Source organism: Cheilinus undulatus, linkage group 2, assembly GCF_018320785.1.
Source record: "Cheilinus undulatus linkage group 2, ASM1832078v1, whole genome shotgun sequence".
Lineage (NCBI taxonomy): Eukaryota > Metazoa > Chordata > Actinopteri > Labriformes > Labridae > Cheilinus > Cheilinus undulatus.
The window spans coordinates 43626681-43652938 of NC_054866.1; the positions used below are offsets into that span (position 1 = coordinate 43626681).

At 39.2% G+C, this 26258-nt stretch overlaps 1 protein-coding gene across 10 annotated transcripts in view; it reads left to right on the forward strand.

Annotated features, from left to right (window-relative positions):
- The window catches only part of tenm4 (teneurin transmembrane protein 4), a 330072-nt gene that overhangs the window by 186982 nt on the left and 116832 nt on the right, over positions 1-26258 (forward strand). For all 10 annotated transcript variants that reach the window (XM_041804631.1, XM_041804642.1, XM_041804649.1 and 7 more), the window contains 3 exons: positions 10818-10982; positions 12817-13031; positions 16979-17189. In XM_041804631.1, the coding sequence (XP_041660565.1) occupies positions 10818-10982; positions 12817-13031; positions 16979-17189 (591 nt within the window). The remainder of the gene's footprint in view (positions 1-10817; positions 10983-12816; positions 13032-16978; positions 17190-26258) is intronic.

The window sequence follows — 26258 nt, forward strand, 5'->3', positions numbered from 1 at the left end:
CAAGTGCTATTAATTATTGAGGGCTGTAATTAGGAACTCTGGTGAGATGTCTAATGAACCCAATTATGTTTCATGACAGATGTTTTGACTTACAGCATGGTTTCTTTTTTTTTCTTTTTTTTTTTACATCTTTGTAAAATGGCACATTTTGAAGTGCAAAAAGGTCATGGGTGTAAGATGGCACTTATTTCTCCATGGTCGCCCACTCATTAGCACATTCGTTATATGTTCCTCCTTTTAAGGTCATTGGTACCCTCCTGTGTTCACTTCCATTCACCCTGGGTATCCAGACAAGGACAAAATCACTGCATGAGGGGAGCGCAGATGGTCGAGTTGTTTAAGGTGCTACCCATGTACACGGGCGGCCCGTGTTTGAATCCGGCCTGTGGCGCTTTACCGCATGTCTCTCCCCATTCTCTTCCCTGTTTCCAAGTCTATCCACTGTCCTTCCTCTATCATGAAAAGGCCCAAAAATAAATCTTAAAAAAAAAAAATCACTGCATGATCATCCAATCTAGGATACATATTTTACCTGTTTGTCTGTTTTATGCTTTTCACAAAGTTGGGGGGTTCATTGATTTGACTTTTTTCCAATATGGCTGTGTATTTGAAGCCGTTGTCAGTAATGATAGTTATTCAAACAAAAAAACAAACAAAATAAAGCTCCCTCTCTGTCAGCCAAATTGCTTTTCATGGAAATGTCAATTGTCAGGGTACCAATATATATGACTGCAAAGTTTGTATTGATGGAAAACAAGTCAACAGTATCTACTTTAAAGTTGCTGGCAACAATCAGAATCCTTGTATCATTACTGCTAATTGTGAGAATGAGTCTATTAGCAACTTAGAGCTGCCAAGTGTGCTTGCCATCATTTATCTACTGATAAGGCTTTTTTTTTTTTTTTTTTTTCAAACTGAATTTTTTCATTATTCTAGGAGTTGTTTTGTTTAGGGAGTGCATAATCAAAAGATGCCATAATGACATAATACATTTGTTTGGTTAAAGGAAGAAGATATGCAGCTATCACAATCCAAAACAGGAAATAATTTTTTTTCTAAAGCAGCACGCACAATTATGATTTTGGCTTTCCCACAGTTATTTCCATTTAAAATGTGTTTCAAAAGCTGTCATATTAAACATATAAAAACATAAAAAACATTAAAAAAACCATAAAAAAAACATTTTTAGAAGTTGACGATGTCTACTATACTAGCCCTTTGGTTTGACATTTACAGATTTTGGTATTGTAGATCAGATTTGGGATGCACAATTCTTGCAGAAGGATTCTGAGATTGTTGACCAGCCTGTTTCAAGCCTGTCTATGGGGACTTTATTTGAGATGTCTGAAAAGTGGATCGTGTTGGAAATCAGGGAGAGAGAGTGAGGAATGACAGCAGGAAAGGAGCCACAGGTTGGATTTAAGCCCACTTGGAAGGCTGGTGTCCATACATGGGATGCAATCTAATCGCTCGGCCATCAGCACCCAATGGAGATGATTTCTGCAGGTATCTTTTCAGTTAAGCAAAAATGTGAACCTTGCCGCAGTAGATGGTTTGTTGGAAATTAAACAAGCTATTGATCTTTTTCATAGTTGTAAAAGGCATGTTGAAAGGGCTCAAAGAAAATGGTGTATTCATTTAATATATTCTGGCAGTGATATTGTGGGCTACAATGAATAAATTCTAAAGGTGCAGAGGCAAATCAAAGCAAATTCAAATCTGTAATTCAGTCATGCACCTAAGGGTCATTTCAGTTCAGCTCGGTTAGTCATTATTTTTAGGATAATAATTAGAGGTAGCAGGAGGGTTTCAAATCTGCCTTCCACTCTACAAGAATACAAGAAGAAATTCTCCCTGATACATCTGAATTATCATCCTCATTACTGAGTCAGAGTTTTTTTGTTGTTGGAGAAGTAGAGCCTGGGAGTGGTGATAAGTCTCATAGCTAAAAACTGGATAATTTTCTACAACAGTTTACATGGAAATGTATAATTTACATAATTAAATTCTTACCAACATGGAAACTGCCCAAATTAATTCACACCAGACTTCTAATTGCCCATTTCTAAGGGAAAGAAACACATAAACCCAAACGGCGACTTTCTGATGCTGTAAATATCAGTGAAACAACGAGGGCTATTTTTTACTTTTTTACTTGCTTTTTGGCTTAATTTGAGAGGACAGCTGCAGAGAGACTAGAAATATGGGGGAGAAAGTGGGGAAAGAGGAAACCCGCAGCACAAACCCCAGGATCAGACTTGTGTGGAAGGGGATAAGGGCCAGTGAAAAGATTTTTTTTTTTTTTTTCGGCTGCAATTTTTTTATTTTCAAATTCTGATATCAAAGTCAGAATTCTGAGATTAATCTTTGTTGTATGAATCTGACTTTAATGCCAGAATTTTCACTTTAATCTTGGAATTTTTACTTTTTTTCTGTTAAATCTAAATTTAAACTCAGAAGGTTTATATCTACTCTCAAAAATCTGACTATAGTTTCAGAATTCTGACTTTTGTCTCAGAATTCTGACTTTTGTCTCAGAATTCTGCCTTCAAGCTCACAACTTTGACTTTGATCTCAAAATTCTGATTTTGATCTCAGAAATCTGACTTTAATCTCAGAATTCTGATGTTAATCTCAGAATTTTTATATCCAATCTCAGAATACCCAATTTTTTTCTCAGAATTTCAACTTTGATCTCAGAATTTTGACTTTAATCTCAGAATTCTGCAATTCATCTCAAAATTTCGATGTCTAATCAATGGGTTCTGCACATTAATCTCAAAATTTTGATATCTAATCAATATATTCTTACTTTTTTCTAAGAATTTCACTTTAATTCAAAATTCTGACTTAAATCTTAGAATTTTGGCTTTTTTTCAGAATTCTGATATCAAATCTCAGAATTGTTAATTTTTTTCCCACCTAATAATTCTGACTTTCATATCATAATTCTCAGAATTGGAGAGATTGTATCTTTTATCTTGTCTTTAATCTCCGAATTCTGACTTTCACTCAGGATTCCGACTTTAAATTCTGAGAGATCTGTCTTTAATCCTGTTGTTAATCTCTGACTTTAATCTTCTTCTGAATTTAACCTCAAATTTTGGCTTTGATCTCAGAATTTTGCCATTTTTTTCATACTTGGAAAAAAAGAATCCAGGACTGTTTTTTCACTGGCCCTTATCTTCTTCCGTAGATTAGGAGCCCCTAACCAGCGTGCTGAGCTCTGTAGCCCTGTATACAGACGCCTGATCTATTAGTTGAGCAGGCCAGTGCCCTATTTTCACTTATGTTTGTTAGATGATTTAGTTTTTACGACATAAATCATGTCAGCGATAGAATGAAGTGGTACTTTAAGTGATGTGTGGCTTTATCAGTCATCTGGTTAAAGTTTTTACCTGGAAAATGTGTGTAAATAATCCTCAAAGATAGTGAATTTTATTCAAAAAACGAGTGTGTTGATTGCAGATAGGTGACAAATGAGCAGCTGTGCTTAACACCTTTCTGTTCTTTATTTGTTGAGACTAATTAACCATATGGCTTAAACATTTTTCAGTCCAAGGCATATATGATACTGTTTTATGTGCAGGCTTCTTAAAACACACCATAGTTTGCCTTGTAAGAGTCCCACAGCATTTTAGGAAAAAGGCTCAGCTCATCATAGTTTCTCTTTAAGTGTGCACTAGTCGGACAGAGCTCCTTAGATCAGAGGATAAGAAGCTCAGGAATGCTGGCAGATGACCCACAGCAATAAGCACGGACTTCCTCAGATAGGCTGAGAAGGCTTCACTACAGTACACTACTACACTACCTCCATTTCCTAATTGGCACATGGTGTGACCCAACTTCCTGCCAAGAGATAAGCGAAAGGAGGGCACAACATGTGCTCAGGAAAAAAGGGGCGATGCTAAAAAGTGCAGTACTCTTGACAGGTCAGTGGCATTGCTGGAGCGAAGACTCAGCTTGTCTCTGCCTGTAGCCATCTCATTAGAAGTACCTCGTTATTCCTACAACCTGTCTTCATTTTGCAACCAATTGCAGCAGCCTTGTGAGTGTCATTGCAAAGTTTGAAGAGCGAGCAAAACAAAATCAGGACGCTTCACTGGCTCACTTCCAATGCTCTGCATATTATAGATACCAAGAAGGCATTCAAGCAAATCTTTAAGGATGGGATCTCCCTGGACCGTTTTCCATTAGAGGCCTCATGCATGGACAGGATGAAGAACAGAGCTTATAGAGACATGATTACCAGGACGCTTGGAATGACACCCCGCTCGGTGACTTTGCAGCAGCTCTGCCTGCAACAGACACAAGCTCCTTTTTTTTTTTTTCTTTTTGCAAGTCAATGTAGTGCCACAAATCACAGGGAATGTCTTTCTGGAGCTAACAAAATGACAAATAAAGCCATCTGTCTCCTCACTGTTGTCCTCCACTGACACAGTCACTTCCACACTGGACGGACACAGAACAGATGCTGGTGTTGCAAGTGAACTTTCATCATCCTGGAAGGAAATGTTTGTGCTGCATTTCTCCTGATAACAACGCTATCACTACCTTGTTTTTTAAACTCATATTTATATTTCAGTAAACATATGGCTCTGTGTAGATGTGTTCATCATGAAAATGTTCTGGATTCTTTGAATAATGCAGGATTATGTTGCTTAAAAAAGAGCCTGTGCAACTACACAAATCGAAAAGGAGGATCCAAGCATAGCAGTGTTCAATGCATCTCTCTTTGATGGTATTCCTCTGGGACTCCTCTGTGCATTAAGTTCTTTAGACGCTCTAGTTTGATCTGCCACATGTCATATTTGTCGGGTGTTAAGTCAATATTAAGTTAACAGCTGAACCTGTCCCAGCAAATTCCTTTTGTTGTTGGTTGTATGTCTATGAATTCAATATATAGATTTAACATTAAACAGTGAAGGAACTGAAGGTGTTAAGTTTTATACTGGCTGAAGATGATAAAGAGACCGCATACTGTAGCTCTAGTTGTTGTGTTAAAGCCAGAAAATCAATCAGTGCGCTCTATCTCTCTTTTCTTCTGATGTTTGTTGTCCTTGCACTAGGAAGCACCTTATTCTGCTGCACATTGCTGGGAAAAGAAAGGAAAACCACTTTTTCGCTACAAGTTTAAGTTTTCCTTGAGGTTCTTTGGCTGCTTCCTGACTGCAGGAATTTTTCCCCCGCAACTCGGACTCTTTTTGAGGAAGTCTGTGCTTTTTGGACAGAAGGAGCCAGTGTCTACATGTAGGGGTTTGTTCAAAAAGTCCAAAAAATAACCTCTGAAGTCCTTTCCTGTCCACTTTTCTCTTAACACTGCTGAGAAACATCACACAGTCAAAGAAGAGGATAGGAAAGAGAACCACAGTGATGAGGACTGACTGCTCTTGCAGTGGGCAGATGTGACGTAGGTTTACTTTTTTAAAACTACAGTTTACCGTTGATGGACAACAAAGTGGGCCTCAATCATCTGCCTTTTGTTTAATACCTCAAATGAAACATGAAACTGGGTGATAGATATGAGCACATTGGAGTTCAGATGAACTTTTTCTCATGATGAACAATATGTGACACCTGACAGGTTTATAGGCTATTTCTGAATTTGAACTTTCTCGATAAGTAAACCTATAATTTTATTCATCATTTTTAAATTTTGTATTTTTTTTTCTATTTGTGCTCTAAAACTGTCTTATCAGTAAAATTCTCCTTCTGTCAATTCTTTCTTTATTGGCATGTTTTAATTGTAGATTTTAATGAACGATCGAGAGGGGCTGGACTAAAAATGAAGTTGATGCAAAGACTTTGCTTCTCTCCTTTTGTAAAGATGCTCCAGTTTTTCCCATGCTAAAGGAGATAATAAAGGGAGTAGTGAAGCTCCTTTCCTTACCTTTTGGAGGATTAAACTGCCCTTATCATGGCTGACACTCAATTGCTTCCGGTTATTTCTCTCAGTTAGGAACCTTCCTAAGTGAAAAGGACTATTTGAACAGACCTAGAAGCCCTGGAGTAGTATTTTCCAAAGGCCCAGGAGCTGCTTGACTGTGCAGTGTTAAAAGTTTCTGACTGGTAACATGGTGAAAAACTGCCAAGTACGCTTAGATGACCACCCATACGAATAGCACCCTTATCATTCATTAAAGGCTTAAAGTTCTCTCAGTTTTTTAGCTAAAGTCTTTCAGAGGAGAGCTGATATGTCTTCAGCGTTAACCAAGTCCAGTTGCCCCAGTTAGATCGAGCTTTTAATAACCTTGATGACTGCAAATCTGCACAGGCATTCGATAAGATTGTAATAATGTATAGTATTATAAAGACTGTGTCTGTCCCCCAACCCAGAACTTTATTAAAATACAAATAAATATTACTAGAAGATAAAAAAGTAGAGATAACTGATAGCAGTAAGAAATACAGTTTTTAATTGTAATTAATCTCTGATTTTCTGTCCATTATAAAATTTGCATTTAAAACTGTTTTGTGTTGTTTTGGATTTTTATAAAACCTTAAACTAAGGTTAAATGACTTCCTGTTTGGATTCAGACCTGCTTTTAACATGACCATAACCATGGAAAAGGAACTTATCATAGATGAAAAATTAAATAATGGGACAGTGGAAAGGTAAATGTTTGATAACACAAGGTGCAAATTACTTTTGACATGTCCACTGAGCTGTCTGTGATTTTTTTTAGGTAGAATGAGATTTTAAGGAGCAGTGGTGGACTTTTATTTACATCACTGTGGCTGCAAGGAGACGCTGAGGAGGCTTAACTAAAGTGTGCTGAAAGGGACAATAAATTGTGAAATTAATTGCAATTTTAAAAACTGTAGATTTTAGAAAATTGCGACCAATTTGGGGAATCTTGGCAGCCTTGATGATAAAACTGATTTTCTTACAGGGGCCTTAGTCCCTGGTGGAAGCAGAGACAACAATGGAACCATTTTTTTCCTTGCAGAGAAGTTCCTGGAACTAAAAGTTCTGGGTACTTATGGTGGAAAAGCAGATGGTGGAAACCAAGTTCCACTTTCCTCTCAGCTTGGTTTTGAGGAGATTGAAGGCATATACTTTCTTTAGCAGACTTAAAACTGTAGTAGGTTTGGCGTGGTGTGATATAAGGAAGTGTGCTTTCTTCAAGCTTAGATGTGAAGGATCCAGGAGTACATAGTAATTGCTCACCTAACAAAGTGACATGGTAATTGGCGAACTAAATGTCAAAAGACAAAAACATCACAAGAGTGCACTTGCTTCCTGGGGTAATTTCCCAAAATAAATCAAAGAAAAATAGAAAACAACCATGGCTTTTAACCAAAGAGGTAAGTTCTAGGTGTGAGCAAGCTCTTAATTTATGTGTTCAACCTTTAGCTATCATAAGTAGTTTTAATTTATGCATATTTGGAGGTATTGTTAGAATAACAGATGCTTTTGTCAAAGTCCCTCTAACAAAGCAAGTTTTCCCTCTCTATGTTCAAGTAATGACATTCATTTTCTTTGTTGTCTGAACTGTCACTGAAAGGCTTACTGCTGACATGATGAGGTTGATGCTCTTAAAAAAGGATAAAGAAAACACATTTGAAGAAAATAACATTGACAGGACAGGAGAGGTCTTACTCCCAGCTTCAGTCTGAAACTGTCAGATAATTCCACTCTTTATAATTGAATTGTGTGCTTATTTACTTGAGGAGCTTAAGAGAACCAGCAAACCAATAAAATAGCTATATTGAGTTTCTGGGCCTTTTCTGCTGACTGCTGACTTCTAAGGTGGCTTTTGCCTCGCTAAGCTCGTCTTGTCCATTCTCTTATTGGTGATCTGTCATCGTCAGCCCCTCCTCCCCTGTCCTGCACTCCGCTGCCATTGTTACAAAGGACATTTCTTTTGTCGACCTTGTAAAATATCAGCATACTTCATCCACTGTGTTCGCATTGAAACACCCCGGTGTCTCTCTGCTGATGTGTTTTTCCTTTTGTCCCCTAGTTTAGCAGGGGAATGGAGGGGTAATGGGGTTGGAAAGATGTTAGGGCAGCGGGGATGGTCTGAGTCGATGTTGGTGTGGTGAGACAGATGTTGTTCAGTGAGGTCAGAGGAGCATTCATCTTCTGATTAAACTGCTCGGCACTTTGAAAAACGAGTCATTAAACATTAAACCAAAACATATTGTTCTGTATCTTTGGACGTCCTCTTCCTCCCATCTTGCAGCTGCCACCTTTGATGATTACTTCCTTAAAAGAATTTAGTTTTAGAAGAAACAGACCACCCTATGCACAGCCCACCGAGGTACTCAGGTGGCAGTTGATTTCGGAAACATAGAATTAGAAAAGAAACTAGGTGGCGGATTATTTCCTAAGTGTGTTTGAGAATCAGAATGTTATTTGGTGCTCCTGTTAAAATTTTCTTAGGAAAGAATCCGAACCCTAAATAGCTCCCTCAGTGGTGTGTAAATATGTATAAATGCATATAGATGATATTAGCTAATACAGTGGCCTTCGTCAACAGGGTGTAAATGGGTAGGAGTGACAAGCTTTGTTTGGCCAAAGATAAACTTGCTGTTAACTACATGTATGTGGATGCATCATATCTGCTATAAATCCCCAAAAACTGATACTACACAGGCGTTAGGTTCAGTACATATTAGGGGTCTAAATCACCTGTTTCATCACAATATGATATTGATATTTTGGACAACGATGTATTTTCCAATGTCACAAAATCTGCCACTATGCAATTTTGATACAGCTTGATGTAGGAGCCTACAATTAATATGAGACGATTTTATGCACAAATTTCACACGGTTACAGAAAAAAGGGGTTTCTGCATTTTAATTACTGAACGGTCTTTGTGTTTAATTAAAAAAAACCTCTTATGTTCTTCACACTTTACATAGGAATCTATTAATGTGACATGTACTTCATTTAAAATTTTGCAATACATTTTGGTATTTAATCTCATTAGATTAAATCCATGGCATGTGGTATTATAGTGATGAGCTTACATTGTTTTTGATTTATTGCAATCCTGATTTTGATAAATGGAGGGCTTAGAACAAAGTTTTAGTTCAATGGACAATCTCTGTTGTTGTGAGCTGCCTCATAATGAGAGAGAAAGAGGAAGGAGGGTTTCACAGAGATAAGCTTTCCTGTTTGAACCATGTCAACTTCGAACAGCTTCTATTTTTTAATTTTAAATTGAATATAAGACAGCAGACCACAATCAGTGTATCATGTATCACAAGGCAGCTGACTTTTCCCTCTCTGTTTATCCGTAGAGCCTGTATCAGACACCAATCACGAGGGGAGAGTGGTTTTTATACATAAACAATCTCATAAGTTGATGGTTTACGGAACAAACCGCAGACATAGTCGGCAAAATGAGACAAGAAGCACACACTGCAGTAGCCTATGTCTGAAATATGTCCACACAGCTGAGGGAGGAGGGAATATCATCTCTAACTCAGCTACCACTATCTAATTGAGGATATTCAAAGGGGTTAGAACCTGTCAACAGGCATGTGGGAGGAACTTCAAAATAAAAATGTGGCTGAAATGTGATGTTTTGACTTTCTGTAGATCTGACTGGATAATTAATCAATCAATCAATGTAGCGATATTCATCGATGGATCATTAAACCCACAGTATTCATATAACTGTAGAGGTGGAGGAGTTGGACAGTTGACACAACAGCAGATGATAATGGCTGAAAGTTTTAAAGACCAGCTGATAAACTGAGTCCTCAATTTACAATGTGTTGTTGCAATATGGAAACAAGCACTTCTGCCAGACCAGATGAGAAAGATAATTCTGTCATAGAAATCAATTTTTAAACCAGTAAAAATATTGAGAAAAAAGATTGGTGTTGCAGTTAAAAAGGTGACCATGCAAAGTGGGGACTTTCAGTTTTGTTTTGTTTTTTTTTTTAAATTAAATGCATAAAAGGCATAGGATATTTGTAAATGCATAAACCACATACAAATCAAACTTTAAGCACTAATTAATGTGGGCCATGAAGTCAAGCACTGAGCATTGAGATCAGCTGATCATACACAAACCCTCATCCACTGACAGCCAGCTGATTTGCTCTTAACACGCCATTGGCTAATCACACTAATGCTGCCTTATTTAAACTACCTTTTCCTGGCTACACTCTCCCGCTCTCTCTGCAGTCAGCTCTTGCAACCCTTCTCCACCCCAGCTCCTCCTTCAATCTGCTTCTGACTTAATTAGTGTCATTCTGCTGTCATTGATGTCTGCCCTGCTCTCGGTTTTTGTCTGCTTCTCTCCCTGCCTCAGGCTTTCCGTATCGTTACAGGAAGAGCAGGAATGCGTGCTGTCCCTGCTTGATGTTTTTCAGCACAGATGCTAATTAAAGAATATTTAAAGCCGCAAATCATGTCTGTTTCTTGACAAAGAAATCTGACTGAAATATAGTTGGCCAGAAGTCACAACTTAACATGGTCACTAATTAAAACTGTTACACTTCGAGCATTATGTTCCCAGTGTTGGAAAATGTTTATAAACGGAGTGCAGATGGTGTGTCCTGACCACCAGTCGGTAGTATGAGCTGATCTGATGTTACTGTTGATTATTGATGTTACTGTTTTGTTGTTTTTTTGTCTCAGAATTAACAGTGTAGTAACCTCATGTGTGACCATGTTTGTAGTTTACGTCCCATACATGAAGTTGTTGCATACAGCCTGAACTCTCTGGTGATGCCTCTTATGGTGTCCCCCAGTAATGTGCATCATGCACAGTCAAGTATATTTACAAGAAGCTCATGACCCCATCAGATGCATCATTATAATCAAGGTTTTCTTGTGTTTTCTCTTCAGCCATGCACCTTTTCGGATTAAACTGGCACCTGCAGCCCATGCAGAGACAGATGTACCAGCTGTCAGAGGACAACACAAGTGGCCTACCTTTTCCTACTGATCTAAGCTTGCCACCACTAGGCAATACAGGCTTGGAAATTCCTGACCGCAGGGGAAAAGATGACAGTAAGTGAAATTTTATCAAGCATACATAAAGAGATTTTATTTAAGGAGTTTTGCAGCCATCTCATTTAGCTGCGGTACCCTTTTGCACCCACATCAGTGTGGGAAAAAAGCAAAGAAAAAAGTTTTTCAAATCTTCAAGTTTACAGATGACATTTTAGAGCTCAAGCAAGTTTGTTAATATTGTGCCATCCAGTTTCACATTGTGTTCGCTGGTCTCCATGGTATGCAAAGAGATCTGAATGTAATCCTATGAAAGTTGTTGTAAGTGGGAAAGTGTTATTTGTTCCTGGAGGAAGAGAATGGGACAGCTTAAGGGACGGAGTATCCAGGGGCTGGAGGGGGATTAGCCACTCTGTCCTCTTCAGAACGGATGTGATCCTTTCATCTCCAAGTCTGGGCTGCCTTTCCTGGCAGCCACAGAAAGCATGTGCTCACCCCACGGTACCAACTGCTCGACTCGAGGAAAGTTTGCTTTCTTCCATTCTCGAACAAAAAGGCCCAGATTTAACCATGTGATTTGCTGGTGGCAGACTACAATAGGTAGAAGATGGGGGTCATTACCATATAGATGAATCCAGCAGTTGTCTTTTTCATTAACCTGACAGCGAAGTGTGTTTGACTAACAACGAGCATGACATCAGCTAAGCTTAAACCCTGCATGGCGGCCGTTGCGGATAGAAAATCGATAGCCATGACTGTCTAAATAAGACTCTTTCTGCAGTGCTGTCACCAGAAACAATGATGAGCTATCTGATGTTTCATCAAGGTAATGCAGATGTGTACTGTGTTGAAATTCACTACTTTCCTTCTTCTGACTCCTTTTTCCACCAACGAAAGATGCTTAAGATTAATATCCACAACAATAACAATTTATTTAACCATGAGGCCCATTATCACTGCTCTCGGCTTATGATTTATTTAAACAGCCTGATGAGCAGAGCATTAATGTGCTGCATGAATACAAACCCACTCTAACATGTGGAACATGAGCCTGTGTGCTGTAGCACTATTTGAGACCCAGATCTGGGAGACAGAGAATCTGTCATGTCTAATAAAACCCGTCGTCTCTGATGGACTTCTGAGAAGACTGCCATCTGCCGTGCCACGTGTAACCAAAAGCCGTGTCTGCCACCAAGTCCTGAGGGTAGTGTGTATGGACGTCTGCTTTAGTAGACATCACTGCCGAAATTAGCTCGTCTACATGGGCAAACAGATGTTGCCATTTCCGCAGAGTCCAATATAAGGTGTATTATGGAACATATGGACAATTTTTGGCATTAGATGTGCTAGCACATGAGCAGCTTCTTGAATTAGAGATCCCTCCTTTCTGTAATTGCAATTTTCACTTTATTGATTTTACTTTAATTGTATCTTATCACAGTATGGAGGCAGTTATATCATATCTTATTTTCTATAATTTCCACTCCATATGTTCAACCCTTCCTGTGATGAAAAGGATTTATGGAATGTGAAAACTGAGGAAGAAATCATAAGAAATTTAGTATGAAAAAATGAATGTATGAATATTCATTAATTTCAAGCAAGTTTCTGTATTTGAATTTCCAGTGAATCAACAAGAAAAGACTGCAGGATATGACTGAATTTGTGTACTATCATGTTTTTTACTCTCTCCTCAAGTAAAATTGGTATTGGAATAGCTGGCAGGGGTCATCCATAACATTTTTTTTTCTGCAGCTGACAGGGATGTGATTGAATATCTGTGATATGGTCAGACTATCAGCCTTCAGCAGAGTGACTCCCTCTGCCCTCCACCCTCCACATTCTGGATTAATGATGTGATCTCTTTGACCGATTCACTTTGTGCGCATTGCAGGCAAATTGGACAGCTTGTTCCCAGATGACAGCTATATAGATATGGGCGAGATTGACGTGGGGCGCAAGGTCGCGCAGCAGATTCCTCCTGGTATCTTCTGGAGGTCCCAGGTCTTCATTGATCATCCCATGTACCTGAAGTTTAACGTGTCCCTGAGCAAAGATGCCTTAGTTGGAATCTACGGAAGGAGAGGCCTACCTCCATCACACACGCAGGTAAGAATCATTGAAACCCATTCAGGCATTGCTCGGTTGATCTGTCGTCCTATGTTTTGCTTTTTAAGTTGTATATATGGATGAATCCTGCAATCTGTTTGTGGGCGCTGCATCTTGGCTGGCCGCCATAACTGCGACGTCGAGTACCACCCTAACCTTGCAAAGCAGATGCATTTGCCAGATTCCATGTCTGTCATCTGGCAAATGCATCTTGAAGAGCTCCAATCTGAAACCCTGGTCTGAGAACGGTCCAGACAAATGGGCATCATTTGAGGACAAAGAAGCAGTAGTTATGAGCGAGGTTTAGCGGAAGCCAGTAGCAATGGCCGCCACTGATGTAGCAATTAGCTTTGATGTAGCTTTAGTATAGTGGCAGTTTTATAAGAACTGAACCACGTTTCTTTATGGAAAGAAGAGCAAAACGCTGCACTGAAATCTTTTCTTGCTGAAAAAGGCGTTAAGCACTTCTCCCAACCAGCCTCAGCATGAGTTTTATCCACCAGCAAGCTCCATCTCTCATAATCAGCACCTGGCTGTAGGTCTTAGATTACATACAGGAGCTGCGATGTGTCTGTGACAGAGAGAACATTAGTCCAATTATCTTCAGTGAAAATCCTGCCCTTCCCAAACACTTTACATGGGAGGTTTCCCAATTAATACGAAATGTATCCTATGCAATGGATATTTAAAACAGTCTATCTGGCATGTCAAGTTTGTACCACCCACTGACTGTAACATTGAAATAGATGTTTGGGTTAAAAACCAATAAAGGAGCCTTAATCAGATTATCTTATCTTCATTTAGATTGTACCTCTCAAACATTTTTACATTTTTTATTAATGTCTAATATCTACTTCAGAAATGGAGAAAAGTGTGACAATCCACCATTTATTTGTGATGAAGTTCTGCTTAATATAGAGCTAATCACTCACTAGTTAGCTTCGTAATTTAACAGCTTCTTACAGTCATCACTGACAGATAGCTTTGGCAAATACATTTCTGTGAATGTTCTTTATGCACATATTTTTGATGTCTTACCAAAGTAGTTGGTCTGTAATAAATAAATCTGTCAAAAAAAAGGTACAGACCCCTCACCCCAGTAATACATACAAAGTCTTTGCAATTTGTAATTTAGCCTGAGATAGTGTGAAATAAAAGAAACAATTCTGAGTTATAATTAATCCCTTGACACCTTTTGTTGTATATTTGTTACATACTTCTATCATACCTCTATCTAATCAATATGCTCAATAAATTATTTTTTAAAAATCAGAATACAATCTGTTAAATGATAAAAATGCCCTCAAGTGGATTATCAGTTACCAAAAACACCTAATGAATGAAATGAGATACTAAAAATATATTTGTTAAATTTTACGGAAATTTGGATTTTTTTTAAATTTCAGTAGAAAGTTAAATGAACATTTCAGTTTAAAAAAATAAGAATTTTCTGGCTATTATTTGTGTTTTCAGGCTTTAAGGGGTTAAGTCATCACCAAGGATAACATACTGAATACTACCACAGATACAGCAGCTCATCAGTTTTGCTTTTCTCTCTCCCTCACTAAGTGTCTGCTTTAGCTACCATCAGTAGCCTTCCTTTTATTAAATCACCTTAAAATATACACCGTTATTATTTGTTTGCACCCTCGAGCTCATTTTAGAACAGCTGATCTGCACAGGAAGTTTGATATTCATTCATGATCACAAACAGCACGGGAACTTCCCAGTGTTTCATCATAAATCCACAAACTAAACAATGGTTGAAGTTGACATTTAACAGGAGAGGTTGCAAAACGACGACTTGATTTACAGGAGAAGATAAGAGTTTTTTTGCGACAAGTGAGTCTGTGTCAGTCAGCAGGAGAGAGAGAGAGAGAGAGAGAGAGGCAGAGCAAGCGGACACTGTGCACTTATTAATTCATCATGGATTGCATCAATCTCCAAAAATAACGGGTTAAGAGTTAATTTTCTAATTTGAAATGCCCAGTTAAAATGTGTGTTTGGCAAATGCTTTATATACATTACCTTGATCATATTCATCATGCAAACACTGGCCTGATGTACAGGGGGACAAAAAATTAAAGCTCAGAGCGAGGCCCCCCATATATGAGAAGGCCTACGCACTGTGCGTGGTCTGTGTGTAGGGAGCGGCAAGCCTGGGTGCAAAAAAAACGTAAAGACTTTTAAAGGTTTATTTTTTGGGCTTTTTGTGCCTTTATTGATAGAGGAAGAAAGTGGACTAGGCCATCTGCGCGCCCCTTAAAGCCTTTTAACATAAAAGTTCAATAGAATGTCACATAAAAAGAAAGTTCTCATCAATCAGCTTTAAATCAAACACTCAAATGTTATAGTGAGATCCCACCACAGAAATGGCGGCTTGTCAACTGCAGGTTTTCTTTGAAGTCATGTATATAAAGTTTTAAAAACTATCATCGATTAAAGTGTTTGGCAATCAATCAGAACTGAATCTGAATTATCATTTAAGCTTCGAAATGTCATTTAAACAAGATATCTGAGATCAAAGACAGCAGCATGTTGTGTTGCACATCATGTGTGGTAAATGTTTCAGGGTTGTTATATTGTTCCACTATCTCACACTATTTTTGTTTTCATATGTTAATGTGTTATATATTCCATTCTTTACTTATTTAATTTCATTTATTGATTGCTTTTTAAAGTATTCTGAAATTTTAAGTGTGTAAAATCACAAAGTGTTGCTTTGGTTTGATTGTTTTGTTTGTTTAAATATGTGCCAGATATTTGTATGTTATCTGTTTTGTTTTGTTGCTGACCCCAGGAAGAGTACCTGTGGCCATGTGCCAATGCTAATAGGGATCCAGATAAATCATAATAAACTGTGCTGATGTTGTAGCACCAATGAGAAATTCAGTTCAGTAATTGTGATCTTATATCAATTCGAAAAGTAGTGATTATGATTTTTGCTATAATCTAGCAACCCCTATAAACTGTAAATGCAAATGCAAACTGTAGGACAGTTTAAAATCATGACTGCTGAGAATAAAGATTCTACTTTTTTCCATACTTCCTCTTCCTCAGACTATAAATATGAATATTGTTTGAAAAAGAATCCATCTTACCATGTAGAAGCGTGTCATGAATACAAACCAATCTGTAAATCTCCCTATTGTATTATGAATCACTTTCTTAGTTGCACGAAAGGATTTACAGCAAATTTCTTTCAGGTTCAATATCATCAATGAATCATGCAAAGACACAGAAGGAGCCGAGGCAGGGAGATTTTTCTTTACACTAATTTCCCATCTATGTGCAGCACAGTGTCAGATATAGCATGTTATTAATCACAGCCGACTGTGAGTTTCTCAGAGTTCAAATGTCTCCTTTAATGTGAGTCTGGTTCAGCTCCTTGTTCATAGCATGACTTTAGTTTGCATTACCGTCCAGTGTGATTTATTTTTCTGTCAAAATATCATGTAGTGATGTTGATGGGTCTCTTTCCTCTATTTGTACTTCAAAAGAAATAATCTAGAGTAGAGTTTTCCTGCTGTGACTGATTACACGTAGAGTGGTAGACGAGTCGAGTTTCTCTTCCTTATGCAGATGAAAAGGAAATGCTGTCTCATTGGTATTCATTGAGTCTCTCCTGATATGAAGCAAATTGTTGCAGATGTGATTTGGTAAACACTGGCTTTAAATTTTTTCCCAGCTTCTCTTTTTTCACTTTAATAGTTTTAAACAAGGCTTTCATATAAGATATGAGATGGACTATGAAATTATCACAGCCTGTCCGGCCATGATATGCCAAGACTTCCTCCAGCTTCTCTGGAATGATGAGTTATTCATGCAGACCAAATGATGCTCCTCTATAAAGAGAGCTGAAAGCACTCAAGTCTCATGTGTCACTCTAATGGTGCGTCTGCGGTCCCACTATCAGTCTTTCTCACTTTCTCTGGGTCTGTCTGCAGTTTGACTTTGTGGAGCTTTTGGATGGGCGGCGGCTCCTCACACAGGACATCCATGGTCTGGAGGGCCCTGTGGCTATGCAGCGGAGCCTGGTACCCATCACCACGCACGACACCGGCTTCATCCAGTACATGGACTCGGGCATCTGGCACCTGGCCATCTACAACGATGGAAAAGAAACTGAAACTGTCTCCTTCCTCACCACAGCCATAGGTGAGTGCCCTGGGCATGACCTGCTGCTGAAACCTGTTATAGCAATCTACGTAATCCCTATAATACCAACCAGAAGCACTTCACAGCAAACAGCCCAGACTATGGCATGAGTCAGTGGCAGATTTTGGAACATTTCAATAGCTAAGGAAAGTGCAGGTTAATCAAGGTGAAGTTGAATATGACAAAAATCAGGACATCAGTGCTACCCTGCCATGCCCCTGAGTAGGGCATCGAGAGATCATAATATCCTCATTAGCCTGAGTGTCTCCTGAGCGAATCAGGGGTCCAGCTTCTGGGAACCATTTGCATACAATTCAAAGTGTGATTATACCCTCCTGCTAGTGCCATTTTTGATCATGATTTGCTCCAATTTCCATCTACTTTTCATATATCAAAGTGGAAGAGATATTTCCGTCGCCTGACTAACTCTGCGTAGCACACAGCTGCGCCTCAGACATACGTCCTTCTTTGTCGAGGTGATTTTCGTTTTGTACGCCCCTCTTTGTTCTCCCTAAAGCACCTTTGATTAGCACTGCTGTATCACGCAAGGTGTGAGAGGGCCCGAGGTGTCGACTTTCACAGGGATGGCAGCTGGGAGCTGTTCTCACATGCTCTTTAATTAAAAGCTCCTGGGCCAGAGTCCATCTGTGACAGGAGCTGTGCCAGGCAGCAGATCGATGAGAAGCTGTCCTCAACACCAATGTAACACCAAGTGAAGACAGGCAAGAGATGCCCCCTTAGTACGCCAGCAACATCCGTAATTCAGTACTCAATATATGATATGACACAAGGAGGGGGCGTCGAGGCAGAATGTTTACTTTTACTCATTGTTGACCGGGTGTGCATGAAGGCCTCCTGTGGTTTGCATCAGAGAAAAACACAACTGGATAAGGTATTCTGTGCAGCAGATATGGATGGGGATAGGATTGGGTGGGGTGGACTTAGTCAGAGTTAGAATCCTGCCTCTGTTCATTTGTATCAGAGCTGATCTGCCCACAGGAGCTCAGAGGGAGGCATAGGGGCCCTTTCTAAAATGGGTCACCGGTTAAGTGCCCTTCAGCAGAAATTGAATCTCACCAACTGCCTGAATTGTATTGAGCCGTGGAGGGATAGAGTTGACCTTCAAATAGAGCAGCCCAAGCATAGAAATATATGTGAACAATATCCAGAAGAGGCACATTGAAAGACACAAGCAGCATTGTTTATAAGGCACCAACAGTTAATTATTTTACCGATTCTGACAGAAAAAAAGGTCATGTTTTACTGTCATCGAGGTGCTTTATGCTCTCACCGTGATTAAATGAGAGGTTTGCTTTCTGCACACGGCCCTGTCATGATACATCTGGGGGGATGAAGCGTTCCTGTCTTTAATCTGGGCTGCTCCTCATTACTTGGCTGTGGCTCCATGGCAATGTGAAATGTGTCCTACTGAATGTTTTGTATCACAGCCCTCTGGAGCATGTAGCCATTTGTCCCTGCTGCCTGGTGCCAGACATTCTTCAACCCAGACACGGCTTCCTATACAGAGGAGAACAGCAAAGGGGAGCTGAGACCCACTGCCTGTGTCTCTCACTCTTTATCCTGTCTCACTGTATAGCACAAGCTCTCTCTGTACACAAACGCCCATCATTCAAGGGTGCTGAGCATCCTCGGAGAGCATGGCAAGGCGCTGATTAAACCTGCCCACTGCATGCTACTCTGTCCTCACCGAGTGGAGAGACTCGCACAATAGTTAGCTCCCCTGATATGAAGGGTAATGAATTTCAATGAAGCTCTGCTTGAATCCATGATTTATGCGTTGGCCTATGTCGAGTGTGTGGCTAAGAGATATTCATGGCCTTCCCGGGCTGCTCTCACAGGAAACACAGGCAATAGACATGGGGAGCGCATAGTCTGCTAAACTGCGTCACAGCATTCAGAGCAGAAGCACAGCAGTTCATGATTACTCCATTAAATATGTTCAACTCCAGGGTTTCACATTCACCAGAGAGTTACCCATGATAGTTAAAGATAAGATAGCTTTAATTAGAAGAACATTAATGTAGAATACTTGCCTGCTCATTAAGTGTGTAGATAGAGTATCTGCATTCTTAAGCAAACACTATAGAAGAGGAGCAGTGCAGGTTCTGCATCACAAACTTTCAGTCTGTCATTTGATCAATCTTTCAGTCAATCTTAATTAGTTTAGCACCAATTTAAAGCATATACTATGTGTTTGTGACTGTGACTGTGGTCCAGCAGGTAGAGTCTGTCTTCTAGTAACCCATTAGGGGTTTGGTCCCCAGCTCTTGCATTCACGTGTCAGTGCATCCTTTGGCAAGATACTCAACTCTCAATTGCTCCCGCTTCTGCATCAGTGGCGTTTGATATGTATGAGATGTATAGATCAGGTTAACCTCCAGGTAGCCTCCTTCAATGGGGACCTGTGGTAAAAATAAAGCACTTTTAGCATCATCATGACAACTCAAACTCAATTCCATTTACAATTTATCTAAAGACCAGGGTTCTTTCTGCATTTGAACTTTGGTTGCAGCTATCACTGCAGAATTTTACTGGTATTTTTTCAGATTTAGATGCTTGTATTTTTATGACGAACACCGTCTTCCAAGTGCAGAATTAAATGGAACTATCATTTCTAACTACAGCTTTTGCCAACATGATAGCTAGTGATGGGCATGATTACAAGGTTAATCGATTCCTGTGTAGTCAGCACAGGTATGACTAGTTGGTCAAACTATTTATTAACATTTTTTATCATTTCAGGCCCATAATCCCGCAGAAACACTCTGTCTGAACTGTAACACAGCTGCCCACCACTAGTAGCTGTGTTGCCACAATGCTCCTTAATCGAATATAAACAGTCACCAGCTGACAGCTCAAGTTAGCATATTTTTGATCTACAAAACAGAGATAAAGATGTCTAAAGGCTATGTCAAATAAGGCTCACATACAGTATAAGCCATTTAGTGACAATATTGTGCACCTGAATGTACACAATCTGCACAGAAGTTTAAAGACCAGCGGTGCTACTTCTGCTAACTTTAGCCACAGCCTGAAAAACAACTTTGCACCGTTACTGTGATTTATTTATTTTTTTTAACCATTGCAGTGTTTACAGAATGTATTTATCGGACTGTAGAGTAGTCTAGTGTACCAGAAATGTGCCGCCAAACTACCAATGAGAAAAGTGAACATCAAAGAGGAAGTAAAACGTTCTCATCTGGTGGTGTTGCTGTTCTAGGATCCCCCTGCACTCCCACAAGCCTGCTCTTCTTGTGACCACAAGAAAAGCCTGAGGCAGGGAGAGAAGCAGCAAAAGCCCAGAGCAGAGGAGGCATCATTGATGGCAGAGTGACAGTGATCAAGTCTGAAGCAGAATAAATGAGGCGCTGGGGTGGAGGAGGGTTGTGGAGAGAGAGGGAGAGTGTAGCCAGGGAAGTGCAGTGAAGCTAGAGCAGTCTGAGTGTGATTTTCCAACGGCGTGCTAAGAGCATATCAGCTAGTCGTCAGCTGATTTGTTTGTGTGAGATCAGCTGATCTCAATATACACATCAATAATGAATGTATGAAAACTTAAGAACTCACTTTTACCACACATACCAGTCAGGGTCAGTGAGGCAGACAGAGATGAATAGTTCATAATTACACTGTAAAGATTTGGGAAGAAGTAATGACACAGCAGGACAGTTTGGAAACTCTTTTCCAGGCCTGGGATGGTTTTGAAGAAGATATAAATGTCTATAAAGGACAAGCTTTCCTAAACAAATGTTTCCAGGAGCAATAAAGATAGTTACAGTTATTATTCATATTGTGAGGAGGCAATTGCATGACTGAAAAAGAGTTCAATTAGAACATTTCCTTCAAAAAAAAGCATACTTGAGGGTTTGTGTAAAAATTTAAATTGCTTTATTTTAGTTGGTAAAATATAATCAGAAATAGCCTGCATGTAGCAATCTACTCAGGTCTTCATTAGGCTCATTGTCAGTGCTGGCTGAAGACAGTTTATGATGTTTTTATGTCTAATTATGTAAGGTGAGAGCAGAGCTTAGGCTACAAACCTAACCTTCTTTATTTGGAAAAGTAAAGACATTTTTAGACAAATAATTGCACAAAAATACACCAGAATATAGAGATTAAAACTTTTGACCCTAAAATTTTCCAAGGAAGGACTCCAGACCTCCTTACACATAATCTAATAAGATAGCCTCTTTTTTAACTGTGCATATTAACACATTATTTTTGATTTGAGCAGGCTTATTTGTTAGTAATTAAACAGCATTTAATATTGATTGTAAAATATTTGGTTGAGCCAGTATACATATAACACAAGGTACCTCCAGCACCTCATATTGAGCCAGGAAAATCCTTGAAAACACTTTGTAAAAAGAGCAAGTCTACCCTTTTATATTATCTACAAAGACCCCACATTAATCCACCTGAGCAAAGCACTTTGCAAGCTTTATTGAAGTGTTCGTGGCATTTTGACAACTTGTCTTGCATGTCATCCTTGCCCCTGATTCCCCGTCTCCCTCTTTAATCTCACTCTCTTCAGAACAGGAATTATTCCCCAAAAAATCTTTAGAAAAGGTTAGTAGATAGCAGAAGAAGTTGTGTCTTTCAGTGCTTTTCTTGGTGAACAATGGATTACACCCCAGCTTGCTTTATTCATCCCTACAAACATGAGCTGCTATATTCATGCCAGGCATCTCTCCTTCATAATTGTACTTCTGGGAGGCATTTCTAATGGCCACACACCACACCCACACACAGTGCTGGTTTCTCTAGCTTTGAGCAAAAAAAAAAAAAAATGCCAGGCCTCCTACATTAGCTCCGTGTTGTTGTTGGAAGCCTTCAAATCCCCACTAAAATGCTGATTTGCCTCCATCACCCCAGAGGACAGTCTCCCCTGCATCCCCTCACACACACCCAACATGGCAAAGAGAAGCCTGCAGCGCTGAAAACATCAGCAGCGTTTCTCTGCTCACCGCCTCTCTCTCTCTTTTCACTGTATCTCTGGTCTGCCTCTCCCCCACCCCTCTCTCTCCCTCTCTCTCTCTCTTTTCCCTCTGCCTTGCGTTGCATCCTCGGTGATGATTGACTCTCCAGAGTAAAGGGAAGCTGAATCCATGGCTCACATTTCTAGCCCTTTGTGGAGCACAAGAGATTCTTTGTTCAGTAAGTTTTGCCTCAGAGCTTCTGCTGCCTGAAGGCAATGAACAAGATTGAATATTTTTCAGCACCATTTCAGGCTTAATTCAGTGAGCGTCATGTTTCAGATTCTGCTGCTGTTGAGCTGCTTTGAGATCAGTGGTCAGCCTTATTTCCAATAAAGGCAAGTGTGGGAACATGGTAGTAGAAATCATTACTTTGCCAATTTGTTTGATTAAGGTAGATGGATCAGTAGAGGAAATAATTGGGAATGTGGTTTGTTTCGCTGATTGTTTACCTTAAATTACATTTACCTTACTTGCAGTAAAGAGGGGATTTAAGGCAATATCCAAAACATTTACTGTAATGGCTCATTTATCAGGTTGACAGGGAAGTCACATTAAGAGCCCATATTTTTCATCAGTGACTCTCTGAATCAGTCTCATGATCATTTTTTTAAATAAAATGAACCTTTTAAAAAAACCCACTCAACTTAAAATGCAAAGAGAGTGACAGATTGACAGGAAAAAACACCTCACTTTGTAAAAAGAGAACAATAACTTAATTTGTTTAGTTTCTTTCATACATAAAAAAATCATCCCAGAGTGCTTCATGAAAAGGTGGGCTTAGATTAGTGAAAAAAAAAGCAGTATGATTTACCACTGACACATTATTTTTTAACCATTAATAAAGTTCAGTTGATGGCCCCAGACCTTCTCAGACACACTTCACCTGTCTTCATTTTAAAATCTCAGTCTTCTAAGGTGTGAAGTGTTCGTCATTTCCCCATCCATAATTCATTGTTTGGTACAAAGTCTGTCCATGCTCTCAAAATTAGTTGTTTTACAGCTATCACAGCAATCTAAACCACTCTCTTTTCATTCTTGTTAGCAGAAGTTAAGGAGCCTTTGGATGACTGCAGGTGGATCAGGTCTTCACAGGTGCAGTGTGTAAAACTTGGGAATATCAGCAACATCTAAGTATCAGATTCTAGCTTTCATTACTCACTTCTGGTGGTAACAGTGGAAACCTGTGGAACAAAAAAGCACCTTTCTTCTACTTTGTCCCTTCTGTGGTATTGTAAAAACTTGCAAGATGAAAAAATCTAAGATGGCAGAGTCCACAGAGGGGGCCCTCCCTATGTGTGAACAAAAGGCTTATTCTCATTTAATAAAAAGAAAACATTTTTCATGTACTGGGGTGATTAAACACTAATTTAGATAGGTCTATTTATAAATATTGTGTGTTTTGTTTGCCAAGTTTGTTTGGCAAAATGCTACTAGGCTAAAAAGTTATGGCTATTAAAAAAACGAGACTAAAACTGTAACACAATTTTATTGAACATAAACATTTTTAAATGTCTTTCTCTGATCCTCTGACCCTCCTGAAACCCACTCCTCCAAAATTATACCTTTGATGTCAAAGAAATTAACCAGAATGGCCTTGAATTTGGACTTGCTATGTCAGGCTTTCTTCATCCTTGGAGACGACGGTGATTTCCGGTGCTTCAGCTACCATTTTGTCTTCAGGACAGATCCAATATTCATTGCATGTACTCATTCCTAATTTTTTTTTTTTCCCAGAAAAAGTCTTCACAAATTTGTTTGCATTTTCCTTTTTGATCAGGAGTCAGAGGTTTTGGGACAACTTTGGTCCACACTTCAGTCATCTTCAAATTTTCATGCAAAATAGGCTGGACTTTTTCTCTATTAATGGAGACCATTTCTGCTCTCATTCTGATATTGAGTCGTTGATCATTTCAAACAATTTGTTCAATTTGTTGAACGTTTTCAGAAGTTTTTGATGTGCATGGGCGCCCAGAGCATTCATCGTCTTGGACATCCTCCCTGCCTTCGCTAAATCACGCGACATGCAGTGTTCTTCATACACCTCAGTTCATGTACCAAAAGATTCGACTGCTGTTTTGTTAAATTTCAACAAAACTCTTAAATAATGCGTTGCTCAACTTTTAAGCGAATAATTTTCCGACGCCTTGGAGAAAAACACATGCACTTCAGTCAGTAGCAGTGAACTAAAGACGTCACTAATTGGAAGCCTACAGCAGTTTTTGCATGACGACCTAACCTTATAACACTCAGTGTGACTGTGAACCACATGGTTTAATCCTCATAAGCTCAGTCTCACTATTTAATAGCCAAACCTCGTATTGCACACTGCACCTTTAACTCTTTCCAAACAGCTCAGAAAACAGGAAAAAAAATCTTCCCCAGAATGAACTACAGTTAACTACATGACCTAAAGAGAGCAATAAATAACCAACTATAGCTTTACACCAGCTACAAAATTGTGGCACGAGGTGATACAAGCGCAACATAAATAACAGATCTGAGTTACAGAGTTGTTTCTTTTAAAGGTGTTAGAGCCAAGAAAAGGGAAGAAGAGGGAAAAAACTTTAAAGAATAGCTGGTTAATGAAGTGCTAATGAGATAAATAAAAAAGACAAGAAAGCACAACAACAGTAGAAATTAAATATGATTGGGGGTGAGGTACATCAGTACAAAGGGTTCTCATGTTGCTTTACTCATGGGTAAACACATTTTAAGAATAAGTTTGGACCCCAACAGTTTTAAATATGTGAAAATGGGCTGCCTTCTTTTAAAGAAACTGGCAACTAATCATCTTAAGGAATACCTGATCATTTTTAAGGGTATTTAAGGCATTTTTTTTAACTGTGCCTGTTCTGTGCACAATGCACATGGTGATGGTAACCAACAACAGTGGCAAAGCTGTGAACAAATCAGGTAATATTAAATTTGAGTATAATTATATTTAGAGGAGATTCTGGGAGTGGTTTACATTACACTCATCTGTATGAATACAAGCGTACTATACTTGGGCACCATACCGAATCTCACTGGTAGAGATGGCATGATTTATGTAGACTGTAAGTACTGGGTACTCATCAGCGAGCAGAGCTGTAAAGGCAATTCTTGACATCTCCTGTCTCTTCCAATACTCATATCTGGGCAGCACAGGCACATTTCATCCTCTGAGCTTCACAGCAGATACTACAGTAGGAAAAAGGTTGTTGTTGGCATCTTAAAAAATAATAAAAACATCCATAGTAGCCTGCAGGATGGTCTCCTTTGTCCACATGGTGCATAGATAAATGTCAACCTGAGCAGTTGCCATCCTTGTCTCTTTGTCTTAGCACTTCTTGGCAGATTTGCTAACCACCTACATGCATACTGCCATCTACTGTATCAGATAGAATACATAATGCAAGTGTGCTTGGGCACAGAACAATGTTTGTAATGTGAAGGCAGACCAACGAGGGATAATGACAGGGGGAGCAGTCTTGTCTGGGCACTGTATGAAATAAGCATGCCAAATGTGAGATTGTTCTAATATCACACTCTCTATTCAGTTATTTTTATCAACTTGTACTCTGGTTTTGTTTAAAGATACTGTCAGCGTTATAATCAAAGATCACATTAAAACACAGCTGCAACAAATTGCCTACAAAATGCCATTAAACACAATAAATCAGCATGTTAACAAAGCTTACTAGAGTGCAGGTTATTCAGCTTGTAGCATTGTGATGACTTGACAAAACAGTAACACAAAGTAATCAGCCTGGCCTGCTCACTGCCTCTGCAAACACATAAAGCAGACTGAAAATGAGACCATACAAGAAAATATGATACATTAACATTTCCCTTGGCAGTGGGGAAGTGCAGGTTCCAGTGCTGCTGATGCTTTCAAATCGTCTGGTTGCAGTGTGCCATAAAAATGATGAATTAGGTTTGTTAAATGATGCATGTCTCAGATCAAATCCAGCGCATTCACAACTTTGAAGAATTTGCTTAGTGACTCTTGCTGGAAGCCCAGATGATCAGAACATGTTTACTCTTTTAGTAAATTCTCCCATTTGGAGGAAACATTAGTAACACTCGAATA